The sequence below is a fragment of the Gopherus evgoodei genome, chromosome 15, assembly GCF_007399415.2.
Source record: "Gopherus evgoodei ecotype Sinaloan lineage chromosome 15, rGopEvg1_v1.p, whole genome shotgun sequence".
NCBI classification, from domain to species: Eukaryota; Metazoa; Chordata; order Testudines; family Testudinidae; genus Gopherus; species Gopherus evgoodei.
In genome coordinates this window covers 12992469-13010230 of record NC_044336.1, presented here as the reverse complement: position 1 = coordinate 13010230, position 17762 = coordinate 12992469, and the positions used below count along the sequence as shown (strand labels likewise).

At 50.0% G+C, this 17762-nt stretch overlaps 1 protein-coding gene across 1 annotated transcript in view; it reads right to left on the bottom strand.

Moving 5' to 3' along the window:
- Positions 1-298: 298 nt before the first annotated feature.
- The window catches only part of ST6GALNAC1 (ST6 N-acetylgalactosaminide alpha-2,6-sialyltransferase 1), a 29301-nt gene continuing 11837 nt past the window's right edge, over positions 299-17762 (bottom strand). The window contains exons 3-9 of the mRNA XM_030534443.1: positions 10338-10506; positions 8623-8794; positions 7578-7713; positions 5360-5463; positions 4256-4345; positions 1883-1982; positions 299-1265 (exon numbers count right to left, since the gene is read on the bottom strand). Of these exons, the coding sequence (XP_030390303.1) occupies positions 1095-1265; positions 1883-1982; positions 4256-4345; positions 5360-5463; positions 7578-7713; positions 8623-8794; positions 10338-10506 (942 nt within the window). The 3' untranslated portion in view covers positions 299-1094. The remainder of the gene's footprint in view (positions 1266-1882; positions 1983-4255; positions 4346-5359; positions 5464-7577; positions 7714-8622; positions 8795-10337; positions 10507-17762) is intronic.

The following is a 17762-nucleotide window of genomic DNA, read 5'->3' as shown; positions in this document are numbered from 1 at the left end:
TTTTTTTTAAAGGTTAAACTCAAAAATGAAAAAATGTTTATTGCTGGGTTAATGTGAACATTTTTTCAACCTGATTTTTTTTTTTCAGCCAGCAAACCAAAAAGCGTTATTGATGCAGCCCGAGTCACAAGCCCCTTGAGCGGGAAAGCCTTTTTATTCCCATTTTACTGAGTATAAACCAAGGCACAGAGAGGATATGTGACTTACTCGAGATCACGTGGCAAGTCAGTGGCAGAATCAGGAATGGAGCATATCCCTGGTGCCGAATCCTGAGCACTAATCATTAGACCATATTGGTAACTGCCTGGAGAAAAACTAGCCCCATCTCGATGGGATCAGTCTAATTGCACACAGGCCAAAAAGAGCTAAACTAGAGTGGGACAATCAGTGCTGGATTGGCTTGGACTGAGCTCAGGCACAAATCCCCCTCCCCAAAATAATCACCCACCAATTACATGGAGGGATGGATGGTGACACATGAGCAGCAGCAGAAGAGTGGGGAGCAGAGCAACAGTTAGTCTGTGGACTCAAGCGGGGGGTGGGGGGTGTTAAATGGGACTCCTAGTGCACCATGCAATTGGGATTCACCACAGCAGTCCAAGCGGACTCTCTGTCCCCAATGACTGCTGCACCCTCTCCCAAGAAACCCAGCTGAATGCCAGTTCAGATCCTCCACAGACACGTCTGCTTCTAGCAAAAGGCTTCCAAATGGAAACATTCAAGATCCCTCCAGTTTGGAATCCTCTCTCTCAATGACAGCACTGCAAACCAAAGAACCTACAATGGCTTTTGTAGCCCCTAGAGTGGTGATTAGCTCTGCACCGGCTGCATGTGTGGTCTGAGCTGGGGAGATTCATGCTGTTTACTTAGTGTTTCCTTCCTGCCCTGTTGCTAAGGTGCATGGGGTGCATATTCCTGGAACCAACGCCCTGAGACAGAAGATTTCTGGTGCCAAAGAATTAACGTACCTTCATGAAAATAAGTAGAAGATTACTTGAAGTCAGGATGGACCCCTGCCTTTCAAGTTTCTTTCCCACATGACCCTTTTACCAGAGAGGGTCAAACTCTCCAGCCAGTGTCCCTTGGGCCCCAGGTCAGGATCGCTGGTAGAGTTTCATGACATTTGCATCATGGAGTTTTTTCCACACCGTTCGCTCCAGATCAAAGTCGTGATTGGTGTAAAAGATTAGACGTTTCCACTCCTTGTCATAATAGTGATCCGAGTACTTCTGGTAGCCATCTGTGATGAAGCCATAGGCACTCACCTGGAAAAGCCAGAAGGGTCCAGTGGGTTAGAGGGCTTCAGAAATGGGGAAGTCAAGGGGTGGCGGGAAAGAGAGCTGGGCAGGCATGGCTATCACAGAAGGGAGCTGTTTCCATATGGAGAGGTAAGTCTGGGGGCCCTGCAGCTGGGGCAAGGGGCTGTTTGCCTCCCACATTGCTAGATGTAGGTTTCTGGCCAGACCAAGCTAGGAACTTTCACTCCAAAGAATATCCTTCTGCTCTCACACCAACTCCTTGGAAGTCAGGGGAGTTACGCTCCCAGCCACACAAGAGGAGGACCAGGTCAGGTATTAACCTGTAGGGGCATTTTTGCCATTTGTCTTTTATCCTCAAGTCACTGGGACACTCAGACTCTCTGCCCCAGGTCAGTCTGCAATGTAGTTCCTTATCTGGCCAACATGGGTGCTGATGCATGATGGGTACCAGGCCCGTTCATCCCATTCCTTCCCCGCTCCTTCAGCATACCCAGAGACTGAGTGCCCTTCTCATGGGTCTGCCAGGAGTATGATCTCAATCCACCAGCTAAGGGCTATGGGACACTGCCTTTTGCCCATCCCAGGCAGTGTGGTGGGGATCAGCAGCCCCATGGAGTCCTTACCCGGTCACAGAGATGGAGGGCAGTCAGCAGTAAGAAGGCCCCTGTGGTGGGTCTGTACAGTGCCCAGTAGGACTTATCCAGACTTTTGGATCTTAGAAACCTGCAGCAGGACATAAGGAGGAGGAGCATGGTCTCCAGGTGTGATGGCTTGATTGTGGGGCAGCCTGTCCACCCAATGTGTCTGATGCATGACGCACACATTCTGAAGGCTCGTGCTGCCCACAGTACGTTGAGCATTTCAACATTGAGATACAGGTCAGCCAACCTTTGATTGGGGTTTGATCCAGTGCTTAATCTGTGCCAGGGTTGAGCCTTGGCACCTCTAGGCTTGGCAGTTCATAGCCCCAGCACCTCTGGGGGCTTCGCAGTTCATAGCCCCGGCACCTCTGGGCTTGCCACGTCAGTTATGAAAGTAAAAAAATTATTTGAGCCACAGCAAGATCAGGCCAGACAGCTGAAAAGTTGGGCGTCTCTGGCACTCACATGCACTTCCATCCCTCTGAGATGCTACACTCCCAAATGCAGATTTAGGTTTCCTAGGGCCCTGGGACAGAGTAAGTGAGTGGCCCCCTCCACACCCCTTCTGCCTACAGTCCTGCCCCCATTCTGCCTGCAGCCCCGCCCATGGCCCCCACCCCTTTGTGCCTCTTCTCCCAGGCCCCGTCCCTGTGCCACCCAGGGTCACCCCCATTGTGGCCCCCCACTGTGGCCCCCAACCTGTTTGCTCCTTTTCCCCCCCACCTCACCTTCACTGTGGCCCCCAAGACTGGAGACACTCTGTCCCTGTGCCACACCAGGGCGCAGCAGGGAGAGTGAGAGCTCCTCCAGTCCCAGGGCCGCAGCGGGGATCTGGGTGCTGGGGCTTCCCCCGCCACCCCACATGCTTCTGCAGGGGACCAGGGTCGGACCACTGGGGCTTCTCCTGCCCCGCCTGCTAGGCAGGGGGAGTGCTGGGTCTTCCCCTGCCGCTCCACAGCTTCTGCCAGGGATAAGGTTGGAGGCGGAGGGGAACACTGTTCTTCCCCTGTTGTCCCACACCTTCTGCCAGGGATGGGGTCAGAGTGGGGTGTGCTGGTTCTTCCCCCACGGCTTCTGCTGGGGAGCATGGTTGGGATGCGGGGGCTTCCCCCTGGTGGCTTAATTTTTTTCTGGGGCCCCCCAGTTGGCTAGTGCCCCCAAACATGGGCCCTATGACTAATCTGCCGCTGTACACTCCAACATCTTGACTCATCCTGAACCTGGGCTCTGAATTACTCCCCCAAGTGCCTAACAGGACCCACTCTCCTTCCCCTGCACAGAGGGGTGGGGTGTTTGTCCTGAAGATTGGGTGAATGAATAGCTCCATGATGCATGGCGTCCCATCAGGAAGTACCACCTCTGAAAACAACATGGGACTGCGAGGCATGGCTGATTGGCTGCCACAATGGTGCCCAATCCATCGGAAATACTGGTTTTGCGGGGCTGATATCTAAGTTGGTCTCATCCATGACAGTATGATGCACACACACATAGGGAGTCCCCTGGATAGCATTTACGGGGCGGTGCACGGGTCAGGTATCCCATGAGCCCATTCACTTGTAGGATGCAAAGAGCAGCTGTAGAAGAGGCTCAGAGAAGGGGAATGAAAGCTGTTGGGGGCCTGCATGTTTTGTGTAATGATGCAGTGATCTGAGACACAAGGTAGGAAACAATCAAGCCCTCGCACTCTTTAGCATGGAAAGGAGCAGACCACGGCAAATCACTTTGTAGGTTTCTAAAAAGGATTAGACAATTATAAAAGAATAGCAGTGAGAATCGCACTAGTTAGGGTAGTAATAAAAAATTATCCACCCTCATCCTTCAGGACATAGAATGCTGGCAGGGTCAGGAAGAAAGTTCATTTTAGGGGGTTTATGGTTTCCACTGAAATATCTAGCACTGGCCCCTGAAAAAGGCAGGACACTGGACAATTTGGCCCTGATCCTGCAACTTGACCTCAGAGGAACGCTGCGTGGGTGCAGGGGTTCCACCCCACTGATCTGTTGGCAGGAACGAGGCCTTAATTTGTTCTGATGGCAAATTCAATACTCTTTTCTCTTGTATGTTGAAAAACAAACTGCCCTGCAGTCATTCCCTCTCTGCCTCTCAGGTTCTTATGGGTGAAATCCACCCCTTGGCAGAGGGCCAGCATGAGGGCTAGATGCCACTGAAGTTCTGCTTAAGCATTGCTTGTGTTTGCTCTCTGCATGGGGGTGAATTTCACCCCCATGTGATTGGGGTTGTGAGGAAGAGGGTGGGGATGAAAGAACGAAGATGACGGAATCCGGCAAGCAGCCTTTCAGAGACAGCCTGACAGTTGGCGCTCGCCATGGCAAATAACCCCCTGCTACTGACCTGTTTTTCACATATCTGAGGAAATCAGGGTGAATGACCAGGTAATTGTCCAGACTGAAATCCTTACTGAATCTGTCCCGTGGTCTGGGCCTAAGGAAGGGAACGGAAATAGATTCAGGATAGGTGAGTTCTCTAACCACTCGTTTCACTTTGTGAAAATAATCAGGCCCCATCATGCATGCTGCTAAGAGCTGAAATGGATAGCAATGATGCCAACTTATTCTGGAGCATTTCCCAGAACAGCACAAAATCTTCACCTTCTTGGAGATTTATAATATAAGCAATTTGGGGCAAGGGCCATCTTTTCATGGTATGCGTGTATTAAAGCAATGGGGCCCTGGTCCCTCAATGGGGGATAAAGGACTAAATAACAACAATAAAGAGGTTTCCATAATGGGTTTTTCGTTTCACTGGCAGCTTTGAAAAGCTCAAGGAAAAAAATTCAGATAGTGTCAAACTGAAACTGAATTTTTTTAGAATTTTCAATGCATCAAAAAGTTGATAAAAATACTAGTTTGGGGTTGAATACAATGTTTAGTATGATCCAAAAGGAAATGGTTCTTGTTAATATTTTCCCCCTTTCAGTTTAAATAAATACATGAATATGGTTAAAGATTAATTCAAATAAAAAAGGCAAAACATTTCATTTTGAAAACATAAAAAAACATGAAACAAAATGTTTCCATGTGTTTAGACTTTTCCTTTTGTGGTTTTTCCTCAACCAAAACAATTTGCCCAAATCTGCACAAACTTGGGAAATATTTTGGTTGACCCAAATCTGCAGGTTTTTTGCTGGAAAGAAGTTTCAGTTGCAAAATTTCACCCAGCTCTAAACAACACATTTCATTCAGGAGAATCACAAAGTATTTTACAAGCCACTCATGCACAGGCTGTAGCATTCAGACACCCATCACTGAAATGTAGCCACTTCTGGGGCAGCATGCGACAGCCATTCCTGCAGCAATGTCCAATGGAGCAGATGGGAAGTCTGACTTCTCCAAATGAAATTACAAGGTGAATTTTTCACATAGCTCTGCACAAAAGGAGGTGAGTCTGCAGCATGCTTCAGTGTTTAAGGACAGGATCTATGGCAGCCTGTTTTACCCATATTGGTCCAAAAATCCCTTCCTGACATTCTTGTTCAGCAGGAGAGCCTTCAGCCACTCATAATCCCTCGTGCCCTCCAGGAAGTGAAGGTACTTGATCTCCTAGAAAGGAAGAGTTAGTGGCCAACATCAGAGGGAGATGGGCATTAAAAATTAATAGCAAACAAAAGCCTGGATTCGCTGGATTTCTTGGGCACAGAGCCAAGGTCAGTTGTTGCTAATTATATCCCCCAGAAACAAAACAGGGGTGTAACTGAGCAGCAAATGGTTAGGTAGCTTGCATGCATTTACTTGTAAAGAACAGCAAAAGACACACCCGTTAGTTTCAGAGTGAAAATGATTAACACAGGTGATACCACAGTGATGAGCAAGGCATAGGTTCCTAGGTAGAGAGGCAGGTGAGAGAGAGGGAAAAGACAGATTAGACCAGATTTATAACTACAGAGAATCATTAACTCGGTACTTCACACCCTTTGCCAGAACAGGACCCCTTTTCAATACTGGACACTCCCATCATCTACAGATTTCCCCTCCCATTTAGCCACATAGCTAGGGCAGGCTTGTCATACTGACAACTGGAAGAAATTTTTCAGATAAACAGTTTATTTGTTAAAGAATGAAGTCTGGGGTCATTCAAAATTACTCAAGAACTTGACCCAAATTCACAAATAGTTTACGCCAAAACCAACCAAACAAATAAAAAATTAGAAAAGTTTGAATCACTTTGTTTCAACATTTTCAAAATGAAACATTTCAAATTTTCATTTTAAAACAACGTTTCCTTTAGAAATGTAGCTAGATTTATTAAAAAGAACAAACAAACAGTAAAAACCACCCCCAGAGAAAATGAACAAAAACTGTTTCAGGTTTACCAGAAACTAGTTTTTGGGGGGATTTTTGGTTTGGCCCCAGAACTGAAAAATCAATTGTTCGCTCAGCTCTAGTCATGACCCTGATGTCTGTTCCCAACCCCCACACTGAGAATCTCTCAAATCAGTTAGATAAAATTAGATTCAATTGAACTGAAAAGTGATCCGAGGCCAACTTCTACCCCGCAGCTTCCACTGGATTTTCCCAATAACCCAGCCATTGGAGCAGAATTCAGTGCACCAGAGTAACGTGATCTCACACCTGTACGGCAAATTTCATCTCAAAGGTGACCATAGCACTTTACAATGACTCAGCTATGAACACAGATGACGTCATCCACCTCTGGGCTGAATTACAGTAGCTGTCTAGCAGCTTACAACAACATTGTCTAGTGCTTTAGAACAGGACGTGAAGAATACTATTTCAAACTGAAATTGCAGAGGGACAGATAGGTAGATGACACATAATCCGGCCATGACACTGGGATTAGTGCCTAGCTCTTGCTAAAATAAATGTAAAGGGGTGTTTAATAACCACAAATGGTCAGGGCCTCAGCCATCCAGCATCACGCGGCACCCACCACCAGGCCACGTCAGGGCTGACTCGGGAAAGAGTGACCCAACATAGCTTCTCTACAGCACTTGGATGTTCCATGAAGACTTTCCATCCAAGTATTGACCCAACCCATCTCCGCTCAGCTAGGAGAGCTGACAAAAAAAATCACAGCACAAGGTGGCTGCAGGCTAAAAGCCTCTACCTTGGAGTGATATAGGGCAGAACGGAGTTGCATTAATGCCAACAGCTGGAACAGGTCATGGTCTTGAGTTGGATCCATGCCTTGCTACTGGCCAGGACAGAGGCCATGGAAGTGAGGAGCGTAGCAAGCTAGAAGTGCTTTACTTTACTGTGTTGGCTGGCTAAGAGCACTTCCACAGCACACTGCAAAACTACTCCTGAGAGTGACACAGATTAGTGCAGTGCTCAGAACCCTGAGCTTCACCCCCAGCACTCCTAAGCCTTCTCCTCCAAGGTGCCACACTCAGTGGGAGTTAGGGGCCTAAATACTTCTGGGGATCTGGACCCTAGCATCTAAGTTGGGCTAGTGCAGCACCAGTTTGGCCACACCTACTTGGAATGACTCACGCGTGCCTTGCCAGTGTGGATATTTGACTGGGCTAACTTGGGCTCCCAGACCCAGTTGTTCAAATCTGGGCTAACTCTGCTGTGACCTGAGATGCTACCTCTACCCTCTTGCCCTTCACATGGGTCAGGATCAGAAACGCGGGCCACAGGCAAAGCAGCACCTTGCCAAGGGCATGTGTACACATGTCATGTGCCTGACTTACTTTTCCCATTGGGATCTTGCTGAATTTGCTCCCCAGCGTCACAATAGAGGCCACCAAGGAGTAGGCTGTGAATCCATAGAAGGATGTTTTTGTTCCCACGTCTTTTTCGTAACCTTTGATCACGGCACCACTCACCCTGGGCCAGAAAATTAAACAGAATTGCAAAGTCATCAGCATATTGGTTTAATCACTGGGCTGGCATTCACAGCAGGGCTGGGGGAACTGGTTTGGCCAAAATAATCTTGAACCAAAACTAGCGTTGAACCTGAGCCAGCAAGGAACCACCTCATACTCTGGGGTGGACAACCACGATGGGAAATGAATCCAGATTGAACCTTCCCTGAGGCTCAGAAACATGCTGTTTGCAGGGCCATCCCTACCCAGATGCAAAGTACGCACCTGCGCAGGGCACCAGGAAATTTGGGGCATCACATTTCCTGGTGCCCTGCGCAGCTGTGTGCTGCTCCAGCCCCTGCTCCAGCTCTTCTCCTGGGCCCCTGCCTAGCCCCCACTCCACCTCTTCCCCAAAACCACCACCCCTGCTCCAGCCTCGCCCTGCTTCTTCCCACCCCTGATCTGCCCCAGCCCTGCCTCACCACTCCCATGAGGACTGCTGCAGGGGTCGGGCCTGCACTCACTGGCCCCAGCCTGCTCCACTCCATCGGCTCCCAGCTGCACCACCGGTGAGTGCTGGGGGGCGGTTCCCCCTGCCCCCCAAGGCTGGGAGCCAGGGGAGCACAGCAGGCTGGGGCCAGGGATCAGCCCCCCACGGAGGCCTGGGGCCCCACACAGCCCCCCCTTGGACTTCGCAGGCCAGTAGCAATGACTTGGAAACATGGTTAAAACATAAATAGAATGAGGAGTACTTGTGGCACCTTGGAGACTAACAAATTTATTTGAGCATAAGATCATGGTTAAAACATGGCTCTGGAGTTTTTTGTGGGATCATCTCTGTAGAGGGAGTAGAAGGGTGTAGAGGGGAGTGGGGAGATAGAGAAAAGTGCATGAGGGAGACAGGAAAGTAAGAGGAAGCTGTGCCTCTTACCGGAACACGTAGTCATGGGAGTCGATCTCCTGGCCCATTCCAGAGTTGTTTAATATCCCCCCATTCCCCACCACAGCACAGCTGATGCAGGTCGGCCTCTGCCTGCTATTGTTGGCCAGGAGGACCTGCTGGTAGGGGTTGGGTGGCAGCATCATTATGACCTCCTTCACCACTGAAACACAGACAGGTAGTTTCCATCAAAGAGGATGAGTGAATGGTGTATTTTTGGAGAGCTTTTGGGCTAGGAAGGGAACACAGGGAAAGTGTCATATGTGAACTAGCCTGTGGGCCATCTAGTTTGTTATCCTGTCTCTCACAGCGGCCACACAGGATGCATCCAGTGGTGAGCTGGAGTCGGTTCGCACTGGTTCGTGGGAATCAGTTGTTAAATTTAGAAGCCCTTTTAGAACCGATTGTCCTGCACGGGCCAGTAAGTTGAAGTGACCCAGGAGCGTAGCTAAGGCGGAGCAAGGCGAGCGGCCGCTCCCCTTGAGCGCATTAATCAAAAGTGGCGCCTTAGGCGCTGACCCTGTGGGTGCTCCAGCTCCCTGTCCTGCCCCTGGCCCCAGCTTACCTCCGCCCCGTCTCTGCCTCCGACTCCCTGGGCCTGAGTGCGAAGCTGCCACTTGCTTCTCAGCCCTCCCAGGCTACCTGCGCAAACAGCTGATTCACGGGAAGCAGGGGGGGCTGCGAATCAGGCAGCGTGGTAAGGGGACAGGGAGCACTGGATAGGGAAGGGGAGTTTGTGGGGGTGGTCGGGGGTTGGTGGGTGGATAGGGGTTGGGGCAGTCGGAGGGTGGGGAACAGGGAGGTTGAATGGAAGCAAGGGTCCCGGGGGAACAGTCAGGAAGGACGGGGTTGGATGAGGCAGTGGGAGGCAGTCAGGGGCAGGGGTTCCAGGGGCAGTCAGGGGACAGGGAGAAGTGCTGGTTGGATGGGGCAGGGGTTCCAGGGGGCCATCAGGAATGAGAGGAGGGGTTGGATGGGGCAGCAGAGGTCAGTCAGGGGATAGGGAGGAGGGGTGGATGGGACAGGGGTTCCAGGGGGGCATCAAGGAACGTGGGGGGTTGGATGGGGCAGGAGTCCTGGGGGGCGTGGGCGGACCACAACCCCCTTGTGGGGTGAGGAGGGAACCGGTTGTTAAGAGGCAATACCTTCACATCTTTTGAATGCAACAGTACACCATGAAGAGAAATTCCTTCCTGATCCCAACTGGCTATCAGTTTATGGCCTAGAGCATGAGGGTATGGGCAAGTATACCAATAGGCAAGGCAGCAGTAAGGTATACTTGCCCATACCTTCTTGGATACTTAATACACTACTTGCTTCAAGAATCCATCTAATAAAGGAGCCATCAAAAAAAAACCATGGTCTTTGCAATGAAAAGAAACCAAGGGCCCGATTCACCACTGCATTACTCTTGTTTGACTTCAGTGGGGTTATATGGGAGTAATGCAGTGGTAAATTAGACCCCATGCCTCAGGGTCAGCACAAAATTGGGAGCTGATGGAGGGGACTGGCCTGTTCCAGGAGCTGACAAAGAAGTGGAAGACATCTCCCTGTCCCAGCAGCAGGAACCAGTGTTTGCCCAGTGAGGGTGTGTCCCAGCTTGGGAGTTCTGTCCCAGCACTTGGAGTGGGGAGGGGGCACCCTGTGAGCATCTGGGAGGAGCAGACCCAGTCCAGCCCAGCTCACCATCCCCCTGCCGGACTCACGTGAATAATTCAGCTCCATAAAGCCGAACGGTGGTTTGAAATGCTCCAGGCGTTCCCACTCGCTGGGGTTGAAGTGTCTCCTGTCTATGAAGAGCGTGATGTTGGGCAGGAAAAGGTCCCTCAGCCAGGCAGACTTGGCGGCTTTGGCCCTCACCGCATCGGGGCAGCGCTAGAAGCACAGAAGATAGGGTTGTAAGGAAGCAGACAAGGGTTACGTGCTGGCCGCCATCTTGGCCGCCACACCAGGGACTGAGCCAGGGCCTTCATGTTGCAGCAGCTAAGTGCCAAGCCCTCCCAGACGCAGGGTGCACTAGAATACCCACCCGGGGCACTTGCTCTTGCCTCAGAAAAATGCCATTATGGTTTTATGACGCAGAGGCTGACCAGGCCTTGCTGAATTCGCTTGCTGCCCCCTGCCCAGAATGAGGCCTCCATGGTCTTATGCTCCTCGACACAGAGCTCACGCCATGCACAGCAGGACATCCCCTTGCACCAGCTCCCAATGGCATATCTGCCCAGGCCCCAACCATCCCTCCTTTCCTTGGAGCCACACCCCCTTCACCCTCCCGGTTAGTCACCGTGGTGCACAGCCCCTTACGGCTGCCTCCACTGGGCTACACCCCTCCCTGCTTTCTGCATCGCCTCCCACGGTGCAGGCGGCATGCTGCCAGCTCTGAATGACCCCATTGTAAAAATCAAAGGTAAAAGCATCACTCCCTTCAGTGTGCTTCTACTTGCAATGATCAGGAGTCAACTGTTTGTGTGCAGGAGCAACCGAAACCTGCATCTGATCAGTTCGATCCTCCACCTGCAGTTACAGGCAGAGAGCTGCTGTGGCCTGGCTGATCTTGAGCACCAGCTAACGATAGAGCTGTTTGCAGCACTGCTCTGTCCTGCAACTCACAGGCCAGCCCTTTCTTATGTAACCCACACATCTCCTGAGTGTGGTTTTCGGTCCCCTCTAGCGGCACTGAGGGTATGGCTACACTTGAAATTTCAAAGCGTAGTGTAGTCGGAGCGCCAGTGCTGGGAGAGAGCTATCCCAGCGCTGCACATAAACCACATCCCTTACGGGTGTAGCTTGCAGCGCTGGGAGCCGCGCTCCCAGCACTGCAGCACTGATTACACTGAGGCTTTACAACGCTGTATCTTGCAGCGCTCAGGGGGGTGTTTTTTCACACCCCTGAGCGCGAAAGTTGCAGTGCTGTAAAATGCCAGTGTAGCCATGGCCTGAGACCCCTTAGAGATTAATGAGCCTGCTTTACAGCCTTAGCTAAGGGCCATGTGGCTTTTAGCTCACGCCGTAGAGGCCCATGCATTTAGTTTCAGCGGTTCTCTGCTTTGATCCTGCCTGCCATGTTACACGAGTATTATTATTGATCTGTGTTGTGGCAGCACCTGGGAACCCCAGTCTTAGACCAGGACCCTACTGGGCTAGGCCTGGTACAAACCCAGAACCGAAAGACATGTCCTGCCCCTGCCCCAAAGAATTTACAATCCCTCTGTAGCTGTGCTACCAGAAATGAAGGAACAATACGCTGCCTCCATCAATGGGACTCACTGCAGCGCGAGCTCAATTCCTCCTTTGCAGCAAGTTAGGGCCCTGATCTTATCTGGGCTTAGGAGGCCTTGTTAGGCTAGCATTGTAGCAAATCTCACAAGCCGCTGCAGCCCTTCAGGCTGCACTTTGAGCAGCTCAGCAAAGTGAGTGCTGAGTGGCAGGAAGAAACCTCCCTAAATCTAGTTACTTCCTGCAGCAAGTTGGCTGTAAGCCCCAAGCTTCTGTCTGTGGCTCCGAATTCCTGAAGCTTTACGGCCTTGTCAAGGATTATTGCAGTACAAAATGGGTTGATTTCTGAGCCTATAGCATTGACTGGAAGATTAACTCAACTCTGCACAAGGCAGCACGCTAGTTAAAGGCGCCTTAATGACTTGTAGGACAGCTGCACAAGTCCCGCCAGCATTCGTACTCATCAGCACTTTTCAGATACGCAGGGAAATCATTGTGACATATCCTTGACTGTGAACGCTGCAGCCGGCGTTATTGGGAAGCTCACAGAGGGGCCACAGATACTCACAGCCAGTTGCCTTTGGATCCGTGAGATTCCCACCACTGCTGCCCAGTGGTAGGTCAAGAAACCACAAGAGGGCTGTGTTGAGTCTAATCCATGGGTTGGCTGGAGTTAACACGTCCCCGTCCACACAGAATTTGAGTCTGTTACTCAAGCATCACATGAACATAGGAGGAAAACTGGATTGGGCGGATGCCCGGATAGTTCTGAGTCTGTGAGATTTTCATCCCTGCTTCTGCACGCTGACAGCATCTACTGTCCGAGGCTCCTCAGACAATTTCACTAGCACTGTGGTCTCCCCTCACCGATGTGAGTTATTGTTATTTGTATTCAGGTAGTGTGACCCACACACCTCTTGAGTGTGGTGTTCTGGCCCATTTGGTAGCACCGAGACCACCTAGAGAGAGAGAGTTAAATGCGTCTGCTCTACAGCCTTAGCTAACAGCCTGTTGGCTTTTAGCTCATGCAGTAGAGGCTCACGCACTAGAAGTCCCCAGTTCAATCCTGCCTGCTGACGACTGGGGTCAGTCAGCATTACCGTGGTACCTAGAGATTAATGCTGCTAACACACAGTCAGGCAACCCCTGCCCCCAAAGAGCTTACAGTCTAACTAGTCAAGATAACCAAGAGCGGGAGACAGGAAGACTTATTATCCCCCTTTTACAGATGAGACAGAGAGATGAAGTGACTTGCCCAAGGTCACACTGAAAGGCTATGGCAAAGTTAGGCATAGAACCCCAGCCCCTAAATCCTACCATTGAACAGCTATAATCACAAGAGCCTCCTGCTTCTTGAGTTAGGTGAGTATTAAGCCATGTTACAGGTGGGGAAACAGAGGCATTGGACCAGTGGTGCTAAGCACCCACAGCTCCCACATTCTGAGAAACGCCACTGCCTTCCACTGAGATCAAAATCCAGCCTGGTGCATAACAAAGGCAATGGGGACAGCCATGCTGTGTGCCAGTGCTACACCGACAGACCCTGTTCGTTGGCAGGCAGGCGGGATCAAACCTGGGGCCTCGGGAGCTTAAAGCATTGGCCTCTACAGCATGAGCTAAAAGCCACGCCAAGCGGAGGGAGCTGAGCTCAGCCTGGAGCTCGCATCCTCGCCCCCTCACCACACGGCTCTGAGTGGGGTGGGGTTCAAGGGCCGCGCCAGAGCCACGCTGCAGCATTGTCCGGGGACGCTGCCTGATGCGCTAAGGCTCCAGGAAAGGGGCGGAGGCGGGGGTAAGGAGCCGGGGTGGGAACCTCAGCTGTTCTCTTGGGGGCCCCTGTGGAGCCCGGGGCCCGGGGCAAATTGCCCCCACTTGCCCCCCTCTCTGGGCGGCCCTGCAGCAAAGTGTTGTTTAACTTGGAGTGCGGTTTGGCCTCTAGCATGGGGTTTAGCAACCTTTCAGAAGTGCTGTGCTGAGTCTTCATTTATTCACTCTAATTTAAGGTTTCGCGTGCCGATAATACATTTTAATGTTTTTAGAAGGTCTCTTTCTATAAGTCTGTAATATATAACTAAACTATTGTTGTATGTGAAGTAAATAAGTTTTTTTAAATGTTTAAGAAGCTTCATTTAAAATTAAATTAAAATGTGGAGCCCCCTGGAGCAGTGGCCAGGACCTGGGCAGTGTGAGGATCACTGAAAATCAGCTCGCGTGCCACCTTCGGCACACATGCCATAGGTTACCTACCCCTGCTCTAGGAACTCAGGTCATTCATTCTTTGCCAGCAGCTGCATGACACTGCTCTAGGCTTGTCACAGCTGCTAAATTCACACAGGGCCAGCGTGCCACAATAGGTGGGTGGATGATTTCTAGGCGAAAATCCAGTGAAGCAAGATGTGCAAGAGATGGTGAGTCAGTAACAAGTGCTGCTTCTCCCCTGAGACTCACTGTCAGAACCTATGCAACCTTAGGGGCTGAGCGATGAGTCATATTTTGGGTGAAATCTAAAATGTGGGGGCCTGACACGGGTGTTCATTAAAGATCCCCTGCCACATTTTGTAAGACTCTGGGGATGTCATCCCCCATGTGCTGGCCAAAATCCAAAGTGAGCAATTAGGTTCTGCCTAGTGAAATTTTGTGTAGTTTTAGCTGAATAAGATGTCCTTAACGTCCTGTCATAAACTGCCACCCATGTAGAACTGATAAATGAAATTGTTTTTAATTGTTCACTTTATTAATGTAACTTCTGTTCACCATTCACTACACTTGCCTACACTGTAACTTCTGTTCCATATTGTAATTCGAACCCCATTTTAAAACACTCTCTCCATTTTGTAAAAGCTTCCTCCAACCTTCATTTTTGCAAACCCTGCTGTAATCTTATTAGTTCAGTTTAGATGTGTGAATGAGGTATGTATGAATGACGGAATCAGCCTCCAGCCCCAGCCTGTCCTGATGAGATAAAGTTCAAATACCAGTGGCTGAAGACCTAGACAACAGCCCTAAACAAAGTAAGAAGCATCCACCCTAAAAAGAAAAGGACAACAGAACAACAGAAGGAAGATCAAAGCCAGGTTCAAGGCTGAAAGTCACACCTGCAATTGATGGGTGATCAATCTAAACCCAGAGGCAGCGTGACACAGCAAGACCTATAGACTTTGAATCCAAACTAAGGGCTTGTCTACATCACAAAGTTGCAGTGCTGGTGAGGGGGTTACAGCGCTGCAACTTAGGAGGTGTACACATCTGCAGGGCATCACCAGCGCTGCAACTCCCTGTTTGCAGCGCTGGCCGTACTCCCGTTTTGTCTGGGGTGTAGAGGATCCAGCGCTGGTGATCCAGCGCTGGTAATCAAGTGTAGACACTTACCAGCGCTTTTCTTGACCTCCGTGGAATAAGCAGGTATCCCAGCATACCTGAGGAAGCCTCTCTGGTAATCAAGCAGGTCTCCTTCCCCGCGGTTTGCTCCGGTGTTCTCCGAACCCCCCCCCCCCAAGCGGGTCTCCTTCCCCGCGGTTTGCAGGGGGGTTCGGGGAACGCGAGAGCAAACCGCGGGGAAGCAGGTCTCCTTCCCCGGTTTGCTCTCGCGTTCCCCGACCCCCCGAGCAAGCAGGTCTCCTTCCCCGGTTTGCTCTCGCGTTCCCCGAACCCCCGAGCAAGCTGGTCTCCTTCCCCGCGGTTTGCAGGGGGGTTCGGGGAACACGAGAGCAAACCGCGGGGAAGGAGACCTGCTTGCTCGGGGGTTCGGGGAACGCGAGAGCAAACCGCGGGGAAGCAGGTCTCCTTCCCCGGTTTGCTCTCGCGTTCCCCGAACCCCCCTTGAAGCCGCCCAACAGCGCTGCAGTGTGGCCACATCTAAACCACTTGCAGCGCTGGTTGCTGTAAGTGTGGCCACTCTGCAGCGCTGGCCCTATATAGCTGTACTAATACAGCTGTAACAACCAGCGCTGCAAAATTGTAGATGTAGACATACCCTAAAAGCCTATAAAAAAGAAGGGTGAGATGAGAGACTCTGGGTAACATTCTGCTGCCAACATGGAAGGACATCAGTGCCTGCCCAACAGAGATCCAGCTTGTCCTTGTGCCTGGCTTTCCTGGCCAGTTAGCTGCCACAAGCTACGAACCCAAGCTACAAAATCAGGCTATGAACTTAAGCTATCTTCAGGACTGGTAACTATTCAGCAGCTGCAGAACATCTGATGGATGTGTGTGTGTGTGTGTGTGAATGTGTGTGTGTGTGTGTAGGTATTAGGTATAATGTGTGTGTATAAGAATTAAGATATTAGTTATTAGTCATAAATCAAATTATCATAATAAATGTGGCATCTTTGTCTTGTCCCCTTTAATAAGATCCTGCTGGTTTTTACTGGTCTAATATAATTGGTATAACACCCAGTGTCACTTTGTGCTGGTCTGCCAGCCACTGCTCTCCACCGCAGAGATGGCTGCATTGGAACAGTGGGCAACACTATTTCTATAGGGACAAAGTTAATACATTCATTTGGGGATCCATTTGTGACCCAAGAACCCCTTAATAACCACTGGCAAGGCGGGTTACAGGAATATCCTGCTTCTGGTATGTACATTCTGAGTCACCAAAAAATGTCATGGGAGTTCTTACTGGTTATTCTTATCATTGTGAAATGTATGTACAGATACCATTGGAGTTCTGTCCATATACTGAAAATATGTTTTAAAGTCTGGATCAAGGGTTTTTGTCAGACAAGGGATGCTTATTCACTGGGTTTGGTGTTGAAAAGTAAATAAAGTATTGTCGCATTCACAGTGGTTTTTCCGTGACCTGTCGATGCTGAATGCTGATGAAAGATAGTAATTTCAGAAAGGAACTAACAAGTAGAAAAATACAGTGGGAGGAAGAGAACTTTATATGGAGATATGCTTCAAAGGTTTGCTGAACTATATTTGGGGAACAAAAAAGACACCCCAGCATCCTGCACCTAGGAAGTAAATGGGCAGTGCGTTTACATTCATGAAAATGGGATCACAACCAGATTTGGCTGGAAACACTGTAGGAGGCTTTGGATGAGAAAAGACTTCTTCAGACAGAGATTAGCCTGTTAAGTTAGTCTCTATGATTTCATGTGTAACCTTTTGTTTCTCTCACCCTTACTCCTAGGTGCCGACTTTCTAAACACACCCCTGACCGACAAAAGTTTTACCAACGAAAGTGCAGTTTAGTCATTGGGGCGGGGGGGTGTGTTTTTTCACACCCCTGACAGACAACAGTTTTACCAATGAAAAGCGCTGGTGACGACAGCTCTGTGCTGGTGTGAGACACTCTCCCGCTGACAAAGCTACCGCCCCTTATTGGGGGTGGCTTTATTTTGTCGGCAGGAGACAGCTCTCCACCCTGCCAACAAAGAGCGGCTACACTGCATATCTTACAGCAGCACGGCTGTAGCAGCACAGTTGTGCAGCTATAAGGTGTACAGTGTAGACAGCCTGAGTTAACACTGACCTAGTAAACTGAGTTTCACATTTAGCACCCCTTCAGGATGAATTGGAAGAGTTCTCACATCCTTGGGTGGTGCTGTTTCTTTCTTTGTGACTCAATACACAGGCATCTTATTTGTATTGTGATGGCTATCACCACTTCATTGCTAGAAGGGACTGAATTGAAACGGGATCGTAATATAATAGTAGCCAGAGCAGTTACGAATCACTTTTAAACCACATGATAAATACGTAAGTGCTAAAACCCAGCCATTCTCTTACCTCTCCTGTTTGGCACTGGCACTGACATCACTGCAAGAAAAAGTACAGATGGATACAACACACGGTTCCAGAAGGGGTGTCCAACTGAACAAAACATAGTTCCAGGTGGCACAAAAACTGAAATTTCTCAGTTTTCTCTCCAAAACAAAATTCAGCCCAAAATGATTTTTTTTTCCAGT